This window comes from Lates calcarifer, linkage group LG9 (genome assembly GCF_001640805.2).
Source record: "Lates calcarifer isolate ASB-BC8 linkage group LG9, TLL_Latcal_v3, whole genome shotgun sequence".
Taxonomy (NCBI): Eukaryota; Metazoa; Chordata; class Actinopteri; family Centropomidae; genus Lates; species Lates calcarifer.
In genome coordinates, this window is record NC_066841.1 from 3,120,118 (window position 1) to 3,144,326 (window position 24,209).

General features: G+C 41.9%; 3 protein-coding genes across 3 annotated transcripts; all 3 read right to left on the reverse strand.

Moving 5' to 3' along the window:
* Positions 1–360: 360 nt before the first annotated feature.
* LOC108889032 (annexin A1-like) lies at positions 361–4,351 on the reverse strand. The gene is given in 13 exon segments (XM_018685308.2): positions 361–555; positions 639–761; positions 1,006–1,064; positions 1,161–1,256; positions 1,686–1,779; positions 2,395–2,531; positions 2,752–2,842; positions 3,004–3,027; positions 3,029–3,118; positions 3,449–3,543; positions 3,649–3,754; positions 4,040–4,136; positions 4,218–4,351. Coding segments are annotated over 12 exon segments (1,041 nt in total). The 5' UTR covers positions 4,109–4,136; positions 4,218–4,351; the 3' UTR covers positions 361–498.
* A 155-nt stretch (positions 4,352–4,506) lies between these two features.
* Positions 4,507–16,450, reverse strand: tmc2a (transmembrane channel-like 2a). The gene is given in 24 exon segments (XM_018685307.2): positions 4,507–5,965; positions 6,051–6,165; positions 6,358–6,436; positions 6,622–6,747; positions 6,832–7,071; positions 7,529–7,596; positions 7,700–7,828; positions 7,918–8,076; positions 8,173–8,265; positions 8,267–8,353; positions 8,442–8,630; positions 8,791–8,938; positions 9,088–9,230; positions 9,744–9,842; positions 10,080–10,186; positions 10,286–10,367; positions 10,463–10,553; positions 10,635–10,790; positions 10,881–11,143; positions 11,145–11,235; positions 11,237–11,321; positions 11,420–11,458; positions 13,061–13,245; positions 15,731–16,450. Coding segments are annotated over 23 exon segments (2,826 nt in total). The 5' UTR covers positions 13,098–13,245; positions 15,731–16,450; the 3' UTR covers positions 4,507–5,765.
* Positions 16,451–16,541: 91 nt separating this feature from the next.
* On the reverse strand, positions 16,542–23,026 carry zfand5b (zinc finger, AN1-type domain 5b). The gene is made up of 6 exons (XM_018685303.2): positions 22,801–23,026; positions 19,761–19,945; positions 19,484–19,631; positions 19,091–19,194; positions 18,625–18,753; positions 16,542–18,193 (listed from the first exon to the last, which is right to left on the reverse strand). Exons 2-6 carry the CDS (start codon positions 19,915–19,917, stop codon positions 18,045–18,047), a joined length of 687 nt encoding a protein of 228 aa, XP_018540819.1. The 5' UTR covers positions 19,918–19,945; positions 22,801–23,026; the 3' UTR covers positions 16,542–18,044.
* Between the last annotated feature and the right edge of the window lie 1,183 nt (positions 23,027–24,209).

Here is a 24,209-nt window from a genome sequence, read left to right on the forward strand (position 1 = left end):
TTTCATGGTTTTGACTTATTACCTCATAATTTTTATTCACCACAAGTGTTTTTATTTTATCATTCCAAACTTTTTTGTGTTCTGCATCAAATTGTCCAGTACAATATGATTTGATTTTTATTTCAAACTTTAAATATCTAATTAATTTCCAGTTGTCTGGCTTATTTGAGATTCACCTCCACATCTTTTTCAAACTTAGATTAATGCATTATAATATTCCATATTGTCCATAATGTCTTTTAGATTAGTTTCCCATTCACTTTATTAACAATTTACTACCAAAACGGTTGGAAAAAACTTTATGTGGACATGAAAAAAGCTGTTATTACCACTGGAAATTTCCAGAAAGAGGTTAGGAGATGCTGATGTCAGAGCTTTATTGGAGCATCAACTCAAAAAGACAGTTTGTTTAGGTTATTCCACTTGATTTAGAAAGATGAGAGATTTCAGTGGCATTCAGTAGACTGGATTTCCAGGCACGGTGGTACTGACAGAAACTCAGTGGGGTCCACAGAGCCCGAGCAGGATCTTCTCATAATGTCCCTTAGTCTCCTCCTGTGAAACAGAGACAAAGATGTGGTCGGCTCAAACGCAGCCAGGAAATGAGTTATGTCAGCAGGTGCAGTGTTTCCTCTCACCAGTATGTGTTCCTGTAGGCTCCTGTCATACATGGCCCTGTATTCCTCCACAATCTTCTTCAGGTCGACCTCGGAGCGGCTCACCAGCACCCTGATCAGCGTGCTGTCACATGTGCCGTGGCCCTGAGGGGACAGATATCAGATCACCCCGTCACCAAACACATTCACTACAGTCTGTGTTCAGTTAAGTGTTATTATTCTATGATATCACAGTACAGTTACATCTGTGTGTGGTTGGCCGTTAAACAGTGTTTTGTAAAGGGTGAAGATATTTAGCTTTAAGTCAGACATCTGAGAGGTTAAAAGCTAAGAGTGTTGCAGACTCACACACACTATATGCACTCTGACATATGGTTTTCATACACACCTCCATCGCCCGATGAAGCTTCTCAGCAAAGAAAGCCGGTGTGTTCCAGGCACATTTCACTAAACACCAAAGACACCCAAACACACAGCTGTAAAACTGAACTGCTGAGTTTCTTAATTTACTTCTATGACATGATATGATGTTGTCAACCTCACCGATGTCAAGAAGACAGTCTTCAATGTCTCCACTCAGCTTCATGTCCAGGACTTTAGGTAATTTCACATCGCTGATGGAGGCGTAATGCTGGAATGCTAACAGGTAAACACACAACAACAACATGTACTTATGGGTAAATGTGGGGCTGCAGTTGCCAGACAGAAACTAGATGTCTTAACAAAATGTTATTGTAGTCAAGGTTTGAGATTGTTGCACACTCCCTAAGCATTTCTGGAATTTAAAAAACAGTCTTTAGCTGGTTTTGAAGGTGCCATTAAACACGAAAAAACACGAAAGATAAATAACAAACCACAGACTCCATAGATGAGAAGGAAAGAGTTAAACTGCATATTATCTTAAAAACGCTCTGTATTGTTCCCTACACCGCTGGGTGTGTTCCACCTGTTACCTGGAGGAGTGTGGTTCCACCTGTTTGTCCAGATGTACGTGTCTTTACTTTAAAATGAAGCTGTTTCAGCCTCTGATGAGTCAAACCCAACAGCTTAAACATATCAGACACTCACTCTTTGAGAGTTGCTTCCCATTCCTCGTGGTCAGGATGTCGATGAAGGTGGACACATTGATCCTGCTGGTATTCTCCCCCGCCTCAAACAGCGTCTACAGATAGAAAACAACCTCACTCCTCTGCCACACTCATGAACCAGTACCTATTAAAGGTGCTATAATTACGTTTTTGCTATTGCTACATAGCTAGCGTTAGCATCAACAACTTCAGCTAAAGTTGCATTTAAAGATAAGAGGTTAGAATATGTCCTCTTATGTCCTTCTTCATCCTCTTACTATTACGAGATGGAACGGGCTGGGGCTAGCTAGTTAGCATGCTAACTTCAGTAGTAAAGAAATAAAGTTTGATGCTGAACTTGCAATGTTTTCTGGTGAGTAAACAGCTGTTGATGCTAACATTAGCGATGTAGCATTAGCAAAAACGTGCATATTGCACCTTTAAGAAACACATTAGTGAGCTACACTGTTACACTATGACATGTTCCTTCATTACCATGAACATACACCATCCTGATGCTAGAAGGACTCACTAGAGCACTAAATGTGTATTAATCCGCCACTGAAAATAGTCCCTCACAAATGCACTATTTACATTACTGCTTGTTGAGTTACATTTCTTAAAAACTACAATGTCCACCTTAAATTTCTCAACAAAAATCTAAAATAACACCAGTCATATTTTTTAAAAGTTGATTTTCCTGATTTTACCTCTGCGTCCTTTCGGGCCAGATCCATGTTGACTTCATTACTCTCATCTTTGTTTGCTTTCAACATGGCCAAAAGGGCACTGGTGAAATCACCATTGGTCTCACTCCTAATGACATCCTCCAGGTCTGTTTTGTACTCTGAGGGAGCACAGCACAAAGAATGTATGACTACAGTGGTTATAGCTGTTGTTTAGAGGCTTACAATACAAAAACATTACCAGGTGATTACAGTGCAGCACTGTCTGAGAATTCAGTGTTAGACTGCTCCACTGGAGACACTGCAGAGTGTCAGTTACATGCCTAAGATGTTACACAAAATCTGAAAACACCAATGTAACTGCACAGAATCAGGGCAAACCTTCTTTGAAGATCCTCTTGAGCTCTCGAATCTCTGCGTTTGATCTGGTTGCGAGAACCTCCACCAGGACGTCCTCATCTGTGCCCAGACGCTGTTGGAGCAAACACCAGAAATGACAACAATTCAGAGGTTTGGCTAAGTGTTAAACAAGAATGTAACAACTCATATGTACAGAAAAAAGCAGATCACACAGAGTGCAACATCTGGAAATATCCTCCTCTGATATTTAGCACACAAACCACTGATATTTACCTTTGTGGCTTTCCTGATCAGGTAGGGCATCAAACTGAGCCGGTGTCATGAGCAGAGCCAGAGAGATGTCCTCTAAATCTGAGTGCAGAGCTGACTTCAGAGCTTTTTCCAGTTTCTGCAATGCACAGGGAGCAGCCACATGAGCACACGATAGATGTTTCTTCAAAATAATGATTTGGTATAATGAGATGTCATTGTTTTCTCATTATAATAATTTACAGGGTCATTTTTTCCCCATCACGTTGGTGGGAAAAAAGCAAAAATAATGTGAAATAATGATGGAATTTAATGTGGGAAAATAAGAATTGCAGCTTTAATTCTAATGTGAGGACTGAATGACTTGATTCACCTCAAATCTGCAAAACACTTTACATAGTGAGGTCAGAGTGATGGCTGACATTTAAACCTAAGTACTGGTTTGCTTTATATAAATCAAATCTCTCACCTTCCCAGTGGACGCCTCATAAACTACTTTGATCTTCTGCCTCTGCTCGTTGTTTCTCTGCACCATCACTGCAATGATCACATCCTCGTCCACTCCTGTGAGGGACAAGTTTCACTTAAGCAGAATAATTTTTTACAGCAGCCTAACACAACAAACATGAGGTCATTTATTTTTAAAATTACACGAGTAAGGACACACACCTTTGCTTGCAATGGCACTCTGAAGAACTGAAGCGTCACTGCTGGCGTTGAAGTTTGGATACGGGGTGACTGTTCCATAATACTTAGGCTTCGGCTTACCCTTCACCTAAAAGAACAACCAGGGATGCAGATGTTTTACAAACTCTGGCTGCTGCAAACCAGTGGCAATTCAGAACGACAGGTGATTTTCATGCCAGGATGGATGAAGGAGAGGATGATGAGGTGACAGAGCTACAGACAGCTGTCACTGAAAACTAGTAAAATGCATAAGAAATCCAAATCTCAAGTGTGAAAACAGGATGTTTCAAAGTGTAATTCCACATTATTATTCATCAATGCTGCATTTAGCCAACAGCAGGTGTATTCTCCTCACGACTGGTCTGATACTCACTTTAATGGTGTCATCCTCATTGTCTCTGTCCTTGATGATGCTGTTGAAGAATTTCTTGAAGACTGACATCTTAACTCAGCAGAGGAAGAAACAAAGACTGTAGAGAGAGAAAAATAGAAAGTTAAGTCGATTTAAAACAGTCTTCTTTTTCATATTTAAAAATCTAAAAAAACCTCACCTGTGCTCCTGGAGACCGTCCTCACGTTGAGTCTGTAGATCTGTGGATGTTAGTCACCGTATTTAGCTTGCTCTCCACCCACTGTCTACGCAAGATCATTTTCAGGCAGGTTTATTCTCACCTGCAGATGATCAGCCAATCGTGTGCCACCTCTCAAAGAAAACATTCCTGCCAGGTGACAGTCAGGGGTTTGGACTGGTTGGATGACTCCTCTGTTCGGGCTTGTGTTTTAAATTTTTAAACCCTTCGCTCTCTGATCAAACAACTTATTATTCATGCTGACATGCAGCAAAGAGTGTCAGCTCAGATAAATGTGACTGTAGCTCATAATTTAAAGGAGCTGGTGAAGTAAACTCACCTAAATACTGACCTGACACAATACATTTTTGTTTTTGCTTTTGCACAATTACATGAGGGAACCTGATGTTCCACATTTTTCTCTTGGGCTGTTAAACTGACTTTATACATCACAGTCGATATACAGGTCTTGGCTGTACTGCTGCCTGTTTGAATAAAGTTTTATGAAGTTTTTTGTGGCTCCAGTGGAAGCTGAAGTGATGTCACTTTGGTCTGAAGTTTGAAAATAAAAAAATCTGGGGGTGAAGTCAGAAAGCCCACTTCTTATCTCTGCTTGAAGCTGGTACAAGCATAGCACACCTGAGTCTCTTGGTGGTCGGGTTGCATTGTGGGTAATGTAGGCAACAGGTTTAGACAAGCAATACTGAAAAAATAATGAAAAGCTTTAATAATAATCCTTTGAAGTGAATTTTTGTGCCAAATAAAACACAAAGTGAAAGGATATAAATTGAACTGCTACAAAGTTTTTATCAAACAATTTTATTTTATTTCAAAGTCAGAATCTTAGCATTAATTATAAAGTCAGTGTAAATGTGAGGGACAACAAAAATGTCTTGAGAATCAATAACTGAGACATCAGACATGACCACACTGTGTTACATAAAGGACGTGAACAAACTGAGTGGTAGATGGATGAGATAGTAAAGCCTGTAGCTTCAAAATTATCACAATATAGCAGCATGAAAATATGCTCAATTGACAGTAATTAATTAAAGATATTGAGTATCCTCTGCCATTTGGTTTCACAGTGTGTCTAGACATCTGGGATCTTTGTTTCATCACCAGAGTAAAACAGTATTCGGTCAAACATGTTAGCGATTCGATGCTATACACTGGTTAGTAACAACTGCTAATGCTAACACCAGCTTTGTAGCAATAGCAAAAACTTACATATAGCACCTTTAATAAAGGTTAACTGTTTTTAATTTTGACTGGTGTCTCAGAGTCGTGTGTTTAAGTCTTATAAGTATTTCAAGTCAACATGGTGTTAGTAGCATGATCAATTTTGGGCGCTAGCCAATCATAACCCATGTTAAACTCACATGGTAACCAACAGATATCCCACGTCAAACTGTTGTTGATGTCAGTAAGAAAATATGAGAGGATGTGTTTGTGCTTGTTTATGTCTCCAGCACTGAAACAAACAGAAACTGGATGAGCAACCTACAGGGAGGTGATTTTCTTGGACCGTTATCTTGGAGGGGGCCCTCTCCCGCGGCCTCGTCCTGGACCTGGACCCGGCATCGGTCCTGCTCCTCTCGGCCCCGGTGGCTGTCTCACTGGCCTTTGAACGTTGGGGTTGGGTGATGCCAGAGCCACATCTTTCTGCAGGTTAACACCTTTGCCGGGCTTCGTCTTGGTTGGCTTTGCTTCCGGCTCTGGTGGTTTTTCTGTTCACATGGAGGACGTAACCTTAGTGGATGCAAAGATGAACATATAACTGTTCCAGGTACAACATGTCTGGAGTTTACTGACCAGGCTCCGGAGCAGGGGGGGCGAGGGAGCGGTTCGGCAGCAGGTCCTCCAGGTCTTTCATGACCTGATTGGTGCTGTCTGTGTTATTTCTCCGATTCTTCTCTTCATCCCGAGCCTGAACAGATGAAGGAAGACAGATGAAGGGAGAAAGAGAGGTGAGGAAGGAGAGAGAAAACGGGGTGATTTCTCAGTGATTTGTGTAACAGCTGGGTACTGTAGTTTTTAGCAAACTTTACTCAAACGGGGAAAGGGTGTGTTTGTTTGGGACTATTTTCCACTGGGGATTAATAGACAATTTTCTATTTACCATCTGCATCTTCTTCTTCAGCTCCATGTTGGAGTTTTTGTAGGCCTCAGACACTGAGTTCAGGTAGTAGATGGCCAGTCTGTGCAGGAGAAAGGGCAGGATTTGTCAGTTTTCAGTGGCTGCAAAGGTAACATGGGGAGTTTTACAGCATCAGATACACAACAACAGTGTGTTCATGTCAGTGTGTGTCTGCTGTCCAGATATATGTATGTACGAATGTGAAATGTGTGTTCATGTGATCCTGTGATCCTCCTCTACACTCACACCATGAGTAATACAGCTGGTATGATGAGGCCTGGGTTGGCTGCGTAGCTGAAGAGCGTTCCCATGAAGGCCGGCAGGTCCAGGTCAATCGTCTCCATGATCACATCAAACATCTTTTCCTTCCCGCTGCAAACATCAACAACAAGGTCATGGTCTTCATATTTGCACAACATGATCAGACTCATATTCATTTTTTCTGCTGGATGTTACCTGAAGGGTCCACAGTCAAACGAAGGCGGCAGGGTCATGATGGTGTAGACGACAGGTAACAGACTGAGGAAGAGGATGAGGAGCAACAGACCCATGTAGAAGTTGTTGGACTTGGAGGCCTTGAAGACTCTCTCGTGGGGGACATTGGTGGCCATCACGGCCCAGCACTGATAGTACATGGAGCTGAGGAGGCGGAGCACGTTGATGCCGACCAGCCCGGGAGCATAAAACGCACCCATCCTGATGACACGACATCATGTGATCTGATCAGATGTTGTGTGATGAAATCATTAAGTGTGAAAGCTTAAGTGAAATGGGTTTACCAATGCCTTGGCTTCACAATACTAGTAGAATTTATCATCATAATGACCTTGACCTTTGACCTTTGGCTACCAAATTCTAAACACTTCATCCTTGAGTTCAAGTGAACATCTGTGCCAAATTTGAATAAATTCCCTAAAGGTGTTACTGAGATAAGACTGTGACCGACAGACTGACAACCCGAGAACATAATTAGAAGTAACTGACTACTGCATGTTACTCATTGAAAGCGCTGTTGGTAATGTATGCAGAGGATATTATCTGTCCATTTAGTGATATTGGATACATGCAGTAACAAGAAGCCATGCATGCACCGGACCACTGACCACACTGGTGACTGAGTGTGTGCATGTTAGTATAAACATAGAGTTTGTACCAGATCATCCCTTGATTGAAGACTAATCCAAGAACATTCCCACTGATGTCAAACTCTCCGTACGACGGCTAAAAGTGAACAAAACAGTTAACTTTTTAAATAAGAAAATCTTCCTGTACATACACCCTGTGTGATGACATTTTGATTTAACCTTGAACCAAAAATACTTACAAATCCAGCCTCCAGGTCCCAGCACCAGCAGTAGTTAAGGAAGCGGACAATGACGGCTCTGGCGAAGTCACCGATCAGGATGGTCAGGTAGGTCACCTGGATGTCCGACACTGTCAGCTTTACAAACTCCTAGAAAACAGGGAGTTGAATAGGTTGAACACTTACAATATAGTTAAGAATTGTGTTGTTTCTGTGTTAGAGTTTTTTATTTTCATTACAATGCCGACAGCGGTTTCCCAGCAGGGTCCTCTGATGACGTCGGCAGGGTTCATGGGGGGCGGGGTGGCCAAGGAGTCGTTGACCAGACGTGAGTAGTTGGCGTAGTACTCCTTCATGGCCCAGATGGAGGCGTTCTTTATGGCTTGCTCTTCTTCCAGCTGAGATGCACAAAGGTTTCTATTCAGCATACCAAAACTTCCCTCCAAAGAAAAGGACGTTCAGCTTAATTGATATCATCGGACAATACACCATACCTTGGTGTTGACCTCATCGAACAGGGCGAACAGAAAGGTGTAGAGGTTTCCAAGGAAGAGGGCGAAGATGCGCCCCAGCTGCCACTTGAGGGCGAATTCGAGGATGGTAGTCCTCCAGCTCAGCGATGGTCTCAAACAGAGGAGGACACACCAGACCCAGCAGAGACATGATGATCTCCAGCTGGACCAAAACAGGTCAAAATCACAGGTGACATCGTCATGCCAAATAACAAATTGTCAGTACCTGTTTCACTGGAGACCATCATTACCTCGTTCTTCTCGTACCAGCTGAGGTCGTTCCTGGTGGCAAACTCCTGAGACCTCTTCACCACGAAGTAGATGAGGTATCCGCTGCCGCCGAGGCTGCAGGTAATCAGGAAGTTGGCCAGGACCCTGAGGAACCTCCGCAGGTGAATGTTCTCATCCTTCTGGTTCTCTTGTTCGTCCACAATGGACTCCTGTTCTTGGCAGAACGGGAACAGAAACGATTTACGTTCAGAAGGGGAAATTAATCTGTCATTGACTGCAGTGAACTCAAATGGAACTACATGTGTCCTGAACAAATAAAGTACACATGCATAGTACATTTGTTTCCAGTGAGACGGTTGCTGTGGTTACCTTGAAGCTGGTGGTGATGGAGGCGTATTTGTTGTCGGCGGTCTCTGCATTGCCGATGAGGTAATCCCAGCTGGTGAACATCTTCCAGGCAAATGTGAACTCTCCTTCCTCTCCATCTCCGCCACCCACATCAGCGTTCTTTGCCATTCTGGAAAATAAAACAAACTGTCTTCTTTATGGGAAAACGACAGGACTACATTAAATTATTAATGACTGTATTGTGAGCTGGATGGTAAATGTTCATTAAAAGCAACTAATACAAAGGTCTGTGAGCTTTATTTTTTGCCGCAGACTCACGTGCGAATCACCACCATCAGGCTGTAGCCGAAGGTGCCAATCCCGACCATGAGGTAGGACAGAGGCAGTCGGAATTTCAGCAAGCCAATGGTCCTCTGGTTGTTGTAATATCCATAAAACAGGACTGAGTATTTGCAGTAGCCCTGGGGAAATAAAGGAAGATGTCATTTTTAGATCTTTAGTTTCACAGTTTCTCTGGATTTACACAATTATTTCTCTGGAAGGTTGTGGTTTACAGATTCAGCAGGAAGAAAACAGATTGTGTGGACTGGAACATTTTCAGCATATTATAATGATTTAAGAGTGTTAAAGTTTCGATGAAAAAGCTGAAATCTTCTGGTGTACAGATGTTTAACAACTGGAACTCTTGTTTACTTTTGAAGTGTTGAAGTTTTCTTACTTTTGTTTTAAAAAGTAAAAGGTCAGGTGGACTTTTTGACTAATCTTTACTACTTTTCTCTGGTAATTTACAATTATATCTGGTATTTAGTAATCATTTAAAGGTATATTTGAACTCTTTCCAGTATTGTTTGGATCTAGTTAGTCAGTGATGTCTTGTAGGACCAATAAGTTCTGGGTTTATTTATGCATGAACCAATAATAAATTATGAGAGAAAAACTTCGTCTTCATTGTCTACATCATGTATCAGACTCACGTTGAAGTCCATGAGGACAGAGTAGTCCTGAGCCGTCGCCTGCTCTGCTCTGGGAACAGTTTTCCTGGGAATTGACCCATAGGGAAGGCCCATCAGAACCTGCAAAATAAAGATATAAATATTTAAACTTAAGCCTAAAGGCTCTGGAATAACCTGCCTGGAGAAATGAAGCTGGCTGAGTCAGTGTCATCTTTTGAATTTCTTCTTTTACAGAACGCTTATCCTGATTTTACTTGTATTATCTGTTTGTTGCGCTGTTTTTTAAATTTAATAAATCTTTTAATGTATTTTTTGATTTTGAAAAGTGCTAAATAAATAGGGATTTTGTAACTTCACCTCAGGGATGACCACCAGTCCAAAAGTGAAACCAAAGAGGACGAGATTCATGCCGTACATCCAGCGCAGAAAGATAAAGTAAGATGCCACAGATGATCCAAAGTGACCTGGGAACATTTGAGATTTTTTCTTAATTCAACATCTGTCCACAAGGAGTCGCTGTTCCTCTGGTAAACACTGAAGCTGCTCTGCACACAAAAACTTACTTTCCACCTCTTTGATCTTCCTCTCCCAGGGGATACAAGCTGTTCTGAAGTTCTCAAAATCCCTTTGAAACTTGATCCATTTCTGAGATTAAAATAGAAAGAGATGGACCATTAAAGAAGGAAAACACACACAAACACAAGCAAAAAGCAGAGAAAAGTTTGAATTATGTGCCTAACCTTTGTCATCATCACTTTGTAGGCATACCACTTCCTGCCTTTTCCTTTGCCTAAAGCACCTTCAAACTTATCCACAAACTGTTGAGCCTCCCTACGAAGCAAAAAAGACAAATGAGAGACAAAAACCCATCAAAATGAGTTGGTCAATGTAAAATTCAAAGCAGATGATTACTTCAGGTGCGTGAGCCTCCGCTTCATCCTCCATGGCTTGTTCCTGATGTTGGCGATCAGTTTCTTCTTCTCCTCCACCTCCTCCATCAGCCGGGCCATCTCTCCCTCCGACATGGACTCCTCCTCCTCATCAGAGTCCATGTTGGAGTCAGTTGAACTGGAGGAGGCACAGAAGAAGGGATGAAGGATGAGTATAGGTTTGAATTCATGTTAAACTCTTTACAGGTAGTTTTACTTCCTTTCCTACCTGTCGTCCTTTTTTTTCTTCTTCTTCTTGTCCTTGTCGTCATCCTTGTCTTTCCCCTTGTCCTTCCCTTTCTTTCCCTTACTATCCTCCTCCTCCTTGCCTCCTTTCTTCCCTCCTCCCTTCTTCCCCTTCTTTCCTTTCCCATCGTCACTGTCCTCCTCATCGCTGTCCTGAGCTTTGCCTCCTTTCCTCTTGTTGGCTGCTCCTCCTCGTCCTCCTTTCTTCTTGGGAGCTTCGTCCTCGCTCTCATCCTCGTCATCATGCACCACCACGTTTCTTTGCAGGCTTCTTCTTGTTTGCGCCTCTGCGTCCCCTGGGAGCTTCATCCTCCTCCTCGTCTTCGTCGTCCTCATCAGGCAGGTTTTTTGCCCCGGCCTCTCCCCTTCGCACCTCCTCTTCCACCTGCCTGCCTCCTGTTCCCTCTCCTCTGGGTGCCACCATCTACATCAAGACCAAATAAAGGTCTGAGTGTTAGATTAGTCTCTAGACTATTAAACCTTTTTAAAATCAGGTCCATAAATTGAGTTTTATCCACTCACCATCACTGTCACTCACATCCCCGTCTACGTCTATCCCAACTGAGGCAGAACACAAACAAAACAACACAATCAAATACCCAACAAACCATAAACACATCCATTTGCAATGCCAAGAAATCACCAACTTAACCAGTGATGGCATTATTATAATGCTGAGTTTTTAGTAGCTATGTGAAAGGTGTAGCTCAAGCAATGGTAATGCCATTGATGCTGCCGACATTAAGTTCACTTCTGTGGTTTTCAGTGGAATATCACTACATCCATGCATGCATTGGGTCTTTCCATAACCTGAACTCATAAGGCTTTGGTAGAAGGTTCTTCCGTATCTTTTTACTGTATTTTACCAATCAGAATGTTTTGGGTATATGTCATTAAAAAGGAAAGAGTGGGATCAAGATTAATAACATCCTCTCCTGTTTGGTAAACCACAGAAGACAGCAGATGTTGGACAGAAAACCATGGACGAAGTAAAGCTGTCTTGTATTTCATGTTTGTTATGGTCCCAGTGTTTGGTGGCCCCCTCTCCCCAAATACTAATCACAGTCTGAACATCTTGGCTTGTCCAACAAGTGTTGTCTGTTTTTATTAGCCACATTAGCATCGTGGCTCTTGGGATGGAAGTATCAGTTGGTTGGTCCACCACCTTAAAATAGCTCAACTGATAGGTGGAGGACATTCATGGGATCATCAGGCCAAAGATTCAGTTCTTCCAGTGATTTTACTCGTGACCAAAGACTTTCTAAACTGATGACATTCCCATCAGCCAGAGCTGTACTTGGTGTTAAGTGCTAATTAGCATATGTTAGCATGCTAACACACATAATGCTGTCTTTGGTCATTTAGCTTAAAGCACTGCTTTGCCTAAATACAGGCTCACAAAACTGCTAGCATTGCTGTATAGTTGTTTAGCCTTGCCCTTACCCTAAAGGTACTTTGGAACATTTAGTATCATCTCCTGAGCAGTGTCCAAGTTTAGTTCCAGGAACTAGTGATGCTACATTTCGTGAGCAATCCGAATCTTTTCAGCAGTTCGTTGGTATGAATGAAGGGAACCAAGTTTACCCAAGTTATTGTTGTGCAAAATTTCACTGCCTGTCCTAAATGAATTCCCCTTTTCGCAGGGTTGAAGTGGGAAAGACTCTGGGAGGACTGAGGACAGACCCTTGATTGTAATTGCCAGCAAGCCAGTCAGTAAGTCAGTAAAGGACAGTAGTGTTTATAGGGTTGTGATGGTGGCCAAAAACAAAAACGAACAAACAAAGCCATAGGATAGAGCTCCCTTAAAGAGCCCTAATTCCCATCACTGCCAGGAACTCAGCCCAGCAGCAGGTGGAGAGCCAGTGGAAACAAAAGCAGAACCCATGACAATGGCTACATGTTACGCTATCGCTTCACTAAGCTCCTGCTTGTGGAAAAGGACCAAAAGTCACATGGTGAGTCCACATTAGAGTCATGGCTCTAACATAATGTCTGTAAGCAGAAGTGGTCGTAAAGGTGTATGACAAAGAAAAGTTAATAAAATGTGCATTTTTCAACACAAATTAGTTTTGTTTCAGGGAAATATTTTACTTATTTGTCCATCACACATCATTATAACCCACAGTTTGTGTCATTATATAAAGTAAATGATCTTGAACTCACCGTCATCCATTTTTGCTATATCACTTTTTCTCGGCATGATGGAAAATAAAAAGCGTCTGTATCCTCCGCAGTGTTCGACCGGTCTACCCCCTCAAAGAGGCTGGCGCTCCTCTGCCTTGGCTCCCTGCCAGCACCCAACTCAGGTATCCCAACTCAGGTGCCATCACTATGACGACGGTGAAATCCTGGAAACCAAAGGTGATGCACCGTGGGTTATCAAGCAGAAAGGTTGTGTTATTCCCCAATTAGGTTGGACATTTATATTTTAGCATTACAACATGGAGGTAGATGATAAACAGCTGGGGTTTCACATCAGGCCCAGACGGATTCTTAGACCTGAAACAGCATTCAGTGGGAGTCTACTGTATTTAGCTGCCTCTGCTTTGTTTTTCCTAAAGATGACATCATCTAAACTGCCTAGAAAAACTCTCACTCAGCTTGTTATTGTAGACCACACATGCACACACACACACAGGAGAAGACCAGACGCCCTAAAGATTTAATGAAGGTTTAGGTTTCTGTATGCGAGGCTCATTAGTCAAGCAGTAAATACCCTGAGATGACCTTGCAACTAAACCTCAGACTTCTTTTAGTTTTACAGTACAAATTCAGCAGGTAGGATATCCATCAGCCTGAAGCGGTGAGACTGACAGCAGCTAACCTGACCTCACATGTGAGTGTGCAGAGCTGGAAACTGTGCTGAGCAACACCCCGGAGCCTCATTAAATAATAGAGTAGAGCTCATATTTCACATCCAAAATGATTCTATTACACGGTTGTCAGTTCCCACAGGTGAGATGTGGATCACACATGCTTTTAGACGGCTGCTGATTGGCACTGACACATCTTGTCGCATTCCTGCTCACCTGGTCAGAGAATACAGATGCTATATTACTATCTTCATAGTTAAATGGTCATTATAGAAAGTACTGCAACATAAGAATTTACATATTTTTAAAGCTGGAGTGCAGGAATTTTACATTTTAATGCCTTGTAAAAGCCTTTCAGCGCCAGGTAAATCTCTCAATATATCAGTTTTAAATCTGGCTGTTTTTTGCTGAGGAAGGTTCCTAACTGAGGGAAATAACCCAGAAGTATCTAAGTGGCAGCTGTGATAATAGCAGATTGAATTCTCTAAATGCTTCTTTTCTTATCTCCTTTAGCAGAGGGCACACTGGACAATCTCCTTTACGAAAGGAGAGGAGATAATGCTGTCCCACGATTCCTTGCGGCATCAACATTTAAAGCAACCCACATCAATAATGGTAGTGGCTTTTTGTCCAAAAATCAAAATTCAAACTCAAAAACAAAGAGCCACTGATGCACTTTGGGTGTGTAATGTACACAGACAAAAGACGTCCATTGTCCAACAACATTTGTAGTTTTTGATTGGTTGGACAGAGCTGAAGAGTAGGCAAGACAGAGTCCTGGAAAACAGAACATTCACGATATTCCCCACAGATCTGGAGCCATTTTTTTTATCTTGACACTAATTTCTAAACACCTCCTTATCTCGAAAAACCATCAGATGTTTCTGAATCAATATTTAATGCTTGATCACCATGAATGATGCATGTGCAATTAAAAGTTAATGGATCAGGTCAGGAGAGTTCTTCAATATTACTGCAGATCTGTGGCAGATCAACATGAGTATATGTATGAAAAATATGAAAAATAAAAAGATATTCAACATAAAACCTATTATTATTACTACTTATTAACCATTACAGTCTAACTGTAACTGATGCATTAACAATTATAAACTGTGTAATATAAAAAATGTACCTCTTAAATGTTAGGATTCACATTTCAGGTGTCTTTGGTGTTAACTTTTATTTTCATGTTTGTCCTTAAGAGTTTCATATGTTTAAACAAACAGCAGAACATGTTTAAGAAGTTAACATTTCATTTTTGGGTGGTGCTCTGTCACAGCACAGAGGATAGTAATGTATATGGCTGTTACGCCACCTAGTGGTTATTCATCAACAAAACTGTTGACCAAAGAAATCTTCTGACGTGTACTAAAACACAAACTACTGCAGTATAACATAAAATAAATTTGCTGTTTTACAAATACTAAGAGATGAAACACATGAAAATCTATTTAATTTATATTTTTGTATTTCTTATAATCACAGAAATTAATTTTTATGAGTGTAGTTATGACCCTCTAAGCAAGAAATCAAGTTTGTGAAAGTGTAGAAAAGATTTATAGTTGCACAAAAACTGCTTTCAGTTCAGATTCACACTCAACTTAAATGTGTATTTGTAACAGCAGTGTCACACAATCTGTGGTACACTGCTGTTACAGTGTGAGGAATTTCACACACTCAGTCAGATGATCACAAAGTCTTGCTTTTTCTCTCCAAGTCTTTATATAACCTCGCTTGTCTCGTTTTAGCAAAGCTTCGACAGAGCAGGTTGAATAAATATCAGAGCATGAATACACAGACAACACTGTAGTATAAAAACTAAAAAGAAAGCAAAACTAGGCAAGATCAGATTTTGTTTGTTTGCACCAACAGAAGCGATAAAAGCTCTGGGTGGTCAGTGTTTACTTCTGCAGATTATTTGGAGAACCACTTCAGAGGGGACTGAGGAGCAGAAGTGCTCCTGACACCATGTGCTTCTTGTGCTGATGAATGAGCACACCAATCAAAACATACAGACCTCGTAGTGACGCGGGGGAGCAGGTGTCATAACGTGACCCGAGGCCACATTCAGATCAGGCTGCAGCAGATCCCGTTTCCCCTGCAGGGACACAAGTCACATGGAAACACAGAGCGGTGGCAGACGAACTGACAGACAGCAGCCTGTGGATGTCAGCTGGATGTTCAACATCTGAACCTGTTCCAAGGAAAATATGGTTTATTCATGTTTAAGAACTGTAGTTGTATTACACTTTTACAGTGGACACTGTAAAACAGCTTTATATAGCGATTTATGTATCACTACCAGACTCCATTGAGAAAACAAGCAATTTTACAGGGCAGAACACAGGAATTCCTGGGATATCGCTGCCTCGATCTGTTAGTTTGTTTGAGTGATTGTGTGACTTTCACTGGTGGAGGAAGTATTCAGATCCTTTAGAAAAGTAAAAGTACCACACAACAACACAAACTAACTAACCGATAGAGGCAGCGGTATTCCAGCAGCTCCTGTGTTCTGCTCTGTAAAATTGCTGGTTTTCTCAATGGAGTCTGGTAGTGACATTTAGAGATGTTTCTGGTTAAACAAAAGGGATCTTACTCTTCAATAAAATGGTCTATTTCTGTAGGAATCCTAACCATAATGTTGTCAGACACTTATAATAACAATCTGAGTCTGTCAGGAGCAAAACCAAAAACTGTACTGGACGTACTTTGACGTAGTTTGCTGCACTGCTTCCAGACAGAAAATACAGCCCAGGCAAAAAAGGAAAACATCAAGCTATTCATTTTCATTTTAGACTGACATAGGCTACTCAAATAAAGAGTCTTCATTTATATTTTTGAACATAATTTATTTACATCATACAATTTATTCTGTATTATTGGAAGATTACGCGCACTGCAGTATATAAATAAAGATGTTTGTACAAACTTGCATAACTAAAGGGTAAAAAACAAAAACACACATCAAGCAGCCAGACCAAAAAAAAAAAAAAAGAAAAATTATTAATAACCTACGTCCACAGGTCTCACTAGTCACCGCGGCACACAACCACTTGGCCTCATACAATACTCACACACCAGCCAACCACATCTACTCCCACAAACACACACTCGTGTTTGATACACAATCTCAACACTCCCGATGTTGTGAATTTGTCAGCTCACATTAAAAATTAGAAGAAAACATTCAATAGTGAAGTAAAAGATGAAAATATTAGTGGAGCTAAACCCTTCCAAAAAAGGCAAAAAAAAAATTTAATACAAGTGTAGGCTACTTGTCATACAACAACACACGGCATACACACCACTTTTCTGGAAAACAACAACAACAAAAGAAAAAAAAAAAGGAAACAAACGTCACAGTTGGGTGACATGTATCGTCATGTGACTTCAGTGGATGGTTTTAAAGACCTAAAAAGCAGAGGTCCTCGTGTCCTGCCCTCCAGGTCCCGGACACAGAGCGAGTCACAGCATTCAGTCCGAGATCAATGAGAGAAAACTGAAATACACCGTCAAACTACATTGTGTTTCTAGTGCCGCGCACACAGCAGGATGGGAAGGGATATGAGCTGGCAAGAAAAGGCTTGCAACAAAAGTCTTTTTTTTTTTCAAAGTCCTTTTTTTAGCAACATGTCTGAGCTGTGTGTCGCAGGCGGGCAAGAGTGGACGAGATTCCGGCGGCACAGAGAAGCATTTTCATCAGATTGATAATAACTCACCAGGACGCAAAAGTCTGACAAGTCGGGAGGGTTCAACTCTGAGCTCACAGAGTTAGAGTGGAGGCCGAAAAAACAAAAAAAGAAGGGGGGGTGGGGGGAGAGAGATATATCCATTTTGCTACTCAAGCCAGCAGAGAGCAAGCAACGGCTGAGATGATGCCGTCAGCCAACAGCAGTAAGAGTCTGAGAGTCCGAACGAAAGCCTGAAAATGTCTGAGTGTGCTTTCCAGGCAGAGTTCAAGTGATCTGGAGGAGGATCACGAAACAGACCGGACAGCCAGCAACATTTTCTCAAAAAGAAAAACAGAAAACGGGCCATGAATTTTTCTTCAGCAACCTCCCTCAGTCACTTCTCAGAATATACAGAACCCATTCTCTCACACACTTATTTTCTTGTTCAATGCAACCCCCTGAAAAGTGTTAGACTCACACCCAAACGAGAACAAAGCTGAAAATATATGTGAACGTTCATGCACTGGGCGGGGAAAATGTCCTCAATGTGTAATAAACCAGAAAAGAAAAGCAGATCCTTCACCAAGAAGGTTGAGCTCAAGTCTATTTTTCCATAAATCCAACAGCTCCCGGTATTCAAAGTCAAACCGAGAGTCTTCTTCATATTCTCTGGATCTTGTCGGCGACGACCACGGGGTTCTCTTTGCGAATCTTGGCGGCGGCTTCGGCTTTGTAGTCGTACGGACAGTTGTGCTTGTCGGAGTAACGGTGGAGTCCGCAGAACAGATTCCCACAGCGGCAGTCAAAACCTGAAACACAACCACAGCAGAGGACAGACTGAGTAAGAGCGACGACAAGGGATCGCAACGGAAAAACATCCCTGAACGCGGACAAACTCATCAGAACAGGTGTGAAGACACATTTTAAGGGAAAGGACACAGTTCTTACTTTGTCCATGAAGTTTAATTGCTACTTCTTTGTTTTTTAAAGTAAGCATCCTGCTGTGATGGCACATTCAGCCAGAACTGTTGCTGCTAACCCAAAGCAATCTTTACCAGAACACCCAACAACACTCCACCTTCTAAATAACTTAATTAAATTAAACTGAAAGACACTGCAGTTGTTGGCTTTAACTTCCTGGAATTAAAAGTAACCTTGAGGAACAGGAACAAAGCTGTGTTTTGTGTCAGACTGACTTTCTTCTAACAACATTAAACGGTTTATCTGTGTCATCTCTCACCTGTGAGGCCAACCTTTTTGCGGCACATAAAGCAGCGATTCTTCTTGGGCTTCGGGGGCTCTGGGGTTTTGGACTCTTCACTGCCAGCAGTGGAGGGATGGGAGGCTGAGACTGTGGGCTGACTCACCACTGAAGACACACAAGAAAAAAAACCCACTTAACTCAGGGAAGTATCTCTCTTACCAACCTACACAGGAGATGTTGCAATAGCTCCACATAAGCATTTCTCAGACAACAAAGCCTTAGAATTAGGTGCATACAGTCAATTTATCAAAGTTATACATAAAATAATCAGGTTGAAATGTTGATTGTGTGAATACAGTAGCTGTCAAATGAAGGTATTTCATCATAATGATAAAATATACACTCTTAATTGCAACATAAAGCCATCCTGCTATATTACAATAAGCTATTTTCTTCCTATATATCCTCTGTGATAAGTAACTGGTCCAGTTTTAGTACCCACCTGGCTCTGTGAGCTCTGCTTTACTCCCTGATGCTCCTTTCTCCTCACAAGACAGACTCATCTCAGTCATCTGTTGTGTTACAGAAATGGCCGTTGAAACCCCGCTGTGGAGGATAAATGGAATGAAAATCAATACGGAGCTGGATATTAGGGAGAGCAAATGGATTTAATGGCCGTATTTCTCATATATCCAGCTGTCTTTGTCTGCAGAGGAGACACTAATGATGGTGCCTTCCAGTGGGGTTGCGTTTATGAGAAGAGTCCACATGAATCACCAATTAAAAGGACATTTTTTGGCAGTGATTAGCTCACAAATTAAGACATTTGCTTATGTTCAAAGCCACTTAAAAGCCAGCTTTATTTGTCTGGGGGTAGTAGAGTGGATCCCCTCACCTGAGAGCCTCGGTGGCGACAGCCTCAGCAGAGGCGGCGGCCTCCGCTGCCACCTCTGCAGCAGCGACTGCAGCAGCTGCAGCATTATTCAAGGTGGCCTCTAACCTCTGGATGGCAGAGGCCTCAGCTGTGGGCCCACTGCTGCTGCCTGAGGGAGAAAATTTCACCACATGTTACAGTCAAAGAGACACTGGGGACAAAAGGCAGGTGCAGCTGCAGGCAGAGGTCAGGCCTTCCCCTTGTGTCCATGTGGAAACAAAACAGCAGCAGGTCTTACCCACAGCGCTCAAAGAACTGACTCCTCCATTGTTCTGTCTTGACAGGTGCTCCTTGTGGCACACGGAGCACATGCCATTAGTCCTGGGGTTGCCATAGAAACCACAGCCGGTGGCACAGAGCATAGGAACTGGGCTCTGATTGGTCTCCTGGGCCATAGCGATGTCTGCCGCCAAGTGAGCTGACCTGGAGACACAAACAAAAAGACACACACTGCAGCGGTGAGTGTTTGCTTTGCTGAGTGAGGCACTGAGACCCAGGCCAACAGAGAGAGATATCACCAGGGCTGAAGCAAGTGATCGATTAATCAATTAGGCAGCTGTTATAATAACCAATAAACCATTATTTCCCTGGGAAGCTGCTGCCTTTTCCTTTATATTGTTGTAAAAGTACTGTAAACACCCTGTAATTCAGCTAAACTCAGCTGCGTTACAGCCAGCCGAGTTAGAAAATACTGATGTTTGTTCGCTTGAATATGCAGAAAATGACAAAACAAACAACAGTTTTTGGAACACAACACCGAGCAGGGGGTGAGTGTTCATGTTAAGTGATGTTCTGACCCATCACCAGGCCCTGCAGTGAGTATCAGGCTGCTGCCGTCACAACACAGCAGTGTAATTTCACCCCTGGCCATGGTCCGTCTGCTTCACTAAATCACACCCGCCTCTGGTTCAACTCCACTCAACACACTCCTATCACACTATTCATCAGCAGGTAGCAATTATTAATAGGTTTCAGCGAACTGCTCATTATCACTAACAGGCCATTAACACATGCTCACATCTGACTTTGGCTTGTTCAGCTGCTGAGGTACTTAGTGTGATCAACACAACATTATATAATTTACACAGTCATCAAACAACACTGTGAAAGGGCAGACAATCATTCCCTCAGTAGCAGATGTTTGAGAGCTTGTATCAGCTTGTATCTTCCTTCTGCTCCGGATCATTCCAGGTTTCAGACTGAATGATGAAATAATCGGATTACTGAAAACTGTCAATAAACTTGGCATCGAATGTCTGGTCAGATTAGACTACAGCAAGGGAAGTCAATATATAGGATAAAAATATGAAAACACGCTGTCAGGAGTAACTCTAACTTTAAAGGTCAATCAGAAACCTGAAAAAAGTTACTGCAGTTTGTGGCTAACAACAATGCAAAGCCACAAACTCTGTTTTCCTCATCTATATGCTGAAAGCTGCTGCAAAAAGTCAGTTTTCTGTGACTTAAAATGCAGTTTATGATTAAGCATCTGTGCTGAAACTCGGTAACTGACCATAAAAGCTGCAAACTGCCAAGCTTGTCACAAACAAGATGATAAAAACTTTAACTAATATCAACATAATTGCTGCTTATTCCAAGTTAAAGTACAAAGTTTACCAGTTCTCTCTTCTCTAACCAGAATGAAAGTTGCATCAGCCACGACAATGACTTGTATTTTAAAAGGAAGTTGTTGAGGATATCGCTTGAGAGGGCAAAGTCTGTTTATAATAGGGAATGAAAAGGGGAAGTATTCAACATCATCAAGTTCTGGTGAACTGCATCACAAGCTTCCTCCTTTCCCTAAAGAAAAAACACCACTGCAATCTGCACCCTTCACGTGTGTGTGCCTGCAGACTGCAGAGCTCCAGGCTCACATGGATCAGTGTGTGGTGGCTTTCCATCTGTCACAGGAAAGCAATGTGACACTGATCTCAAAGGCACACGCGCACACACACATACACTCACGAGCTACCTCAGTACAGTAACATCTATTTTTAGACAACCTCGAGAGCCCTGCAATCAAGAGCTGGTATCTTGCCAAGATGTGTATCCGCGTCAGAGTAGGTTTCCCCTTCAAGGAAATCATAAGCTCTTTAACCCAGGCTGCAAAATCAAACACCTACAGGGCATGGAAGTAGTCTGAACAGACTGTGACATGGAAACAAAATTCAGCACGACACCTGTAGATCGCTTTAAGAGCCGAGACAAAAGATTTAATCACGCTCTGGAACATGTAGCGTTCCTTGTAGCATGCTAACACCACCCCGAGGCTCAGTAACACTCACACATAACCCCCGTCTCTAGTTAGATATCTTCTCAGTGAAGTCACTCAAACAATCAGTATAGTTTATCTCGAAGCTGCAGTCCTCCTCGGTTGCTTCCTGGCAAACACCGGGCCACAGCCACAGTGTCACTTCTGCCAAATCCACTGAGTCATGCTAGCAAGCTAATGGCTGCTGCTAGCGTCTTTCTCTCACTACGTTACATGGCACTAGAGAACGTGGACATCGATACCTCTCATCAGTCGAATTATAAGAGCTTCTAACTAAAAAAAGAATAAGGACACACAACTAAAAGTCAGGCTAGAGCTGTGTGGTTTAGTCTAATTGCTGGTATGCTAACGACTGCTAGCCACAACAACCCTGTGAGCAGATTCTCGTGATCTCGCTAATGATAGCATGCTAGGAGTTAGCAATAAACTGTTAGCTGACGTTGCCTTTGCTTTGTCTGTTCTTTTGTTTTTGTTCCCACCGCAGATGAACTGCCATTAATACTGACATTAACTTGTAACAAACTGCCTTTATGACTATTATTAAATGAGTGTGTGAATCAAAACGATAAAGCAGACGCATTAAAATACATGTTAATGTTAAAATCTCGAACAAGATACCGTTAACTTGGGCAAATGTACAGATGCTGCTGGAGCTAGCAGATTAACACTAGCCGAGTTAAATACATATTATCGTTGTTTTTAGATTGATAGGTGCTGGAAGAAAACAGCGACCCTTAATTTAGGTTTAGCAGCTAGCTAGCGAAAGTTGTATTTAATTTACAACCTCGCTGTTTTGGATAAGAAAAGTTTTCAGTTAACACGTGTTAACCAAACACAACATTTCTGTGATTCTAGCTAGTTTAACAAACGTGTTTTACATTAAGGCTAATTGTTACAAGATAAAATGTTACTTAAAGACTTCATGTTAAGTATTTTACTATTCACACCAGAAACTTCCCCAACAACAACTTGTGCTAGCTAGCGATGCTTCGACTGGCGGACTTACCTTCTGTCTCTGCCTTGAAAGTTTTTAAATCTAATTAGTAACTAGGTTAACTTCGGTTTTTGAGCTAACTAACTAACTAACTAGGGCCGTCTAGGTGTAATGGTCGTCCGTGCCTTTTCGTCTCAGTCGGTCTTCTCACAGAAACGGAGGCTCCTCCACTCCGTCCGGGAGTTACTGCTGCCTGGTTTCGTTGACGTCCTCTGTCGCTGATTTGTGGTGGCATCTGTTTTGTTTTACGTGATGCGTTTACGTCCTCTCTCTTTCCGGTGGACGTCACGGAAACTGTGATCCCCGTGATTAGAAGGCAGGGGTTCTGGAGAATATACACAGAGGATTTCAGGGTTGGTACAGGACATTTAAACTCGCTTCTTCGACCAAGCGGACAGACAACAGCTTCGATCCTGATGTTGTTTAGTTAAAAATCAATAAACTTGTAGCCAGGCAAAGGGGGCGACGCCGCCTTGTTGTCTGTAAGTTGGAGAAGACATGTTACCTTCAAGTTTCCCCAGGACTTTCTGTACCTTCACTGTCCAGCTTTCACTGTTAACCCAGTGGTGAAAAGTAACAAGTACATTTACTCAAATGCTGTAATGAAGTACAATTTTGAGGCACTTGTACTTTACTTTTATTCTACTTTATACTTCTACTTCACTACATTTACACATGTAATATTGTACTTTCTACTCCACTACAGTTATTTGACAGTTTTGGTTACTTTTAATAAAATTGTACACAATTAATAATATAACAAGCTTTGAAACACACAGCAGTTTCCAGCCTTTTTGGCTTCTGACGTCTGACAAAAAGCAGTGTGAAGTCAGGGTCACATTTCAGATGTCTATGAGTTGTTAACAGCTCCACTAAATTGTGATTTTTCACTTTAAACCTCTCACGTGGTTCATGATCTCATGATCCCTCAGATGTATCTGGTGTCCCTGTTTATAAAACTATTGTTCAAACTAGCTCCACCCCCAGCAGGTACAACAGTAACACGCTGCTGATACTTTGGTATTAATCATCTAATGATGTCAAATATAAGAATAGATCAGTCAGAGGGGCAGATCACTACTAGCGCCTTTAAACAAATACACAAAACTTAACAAGGAAATACATGGAAACAGCACAAAACACAATAAAATCACCATAAAATTCAATGACAAGCTTCATGACAACAGAACTGATCACTCTTTCAAAGCAACTTGAGTTTAAAATGATGCAATTCATGATCTGTTTTGAGTTTTGTGCCTGTTCTAAGGGGAACATTATACTGCTTCCATGCCATCACCCCATATGAAAACTTTCTGGTACTTCTCTCTTATTTATTTGCAAAATCCCAGCATTTTTGTGTTTTACAGCATTTCCGTTACTTCAGATAACTTGAATTGAGACTGCAGACACTGTCAGATTCA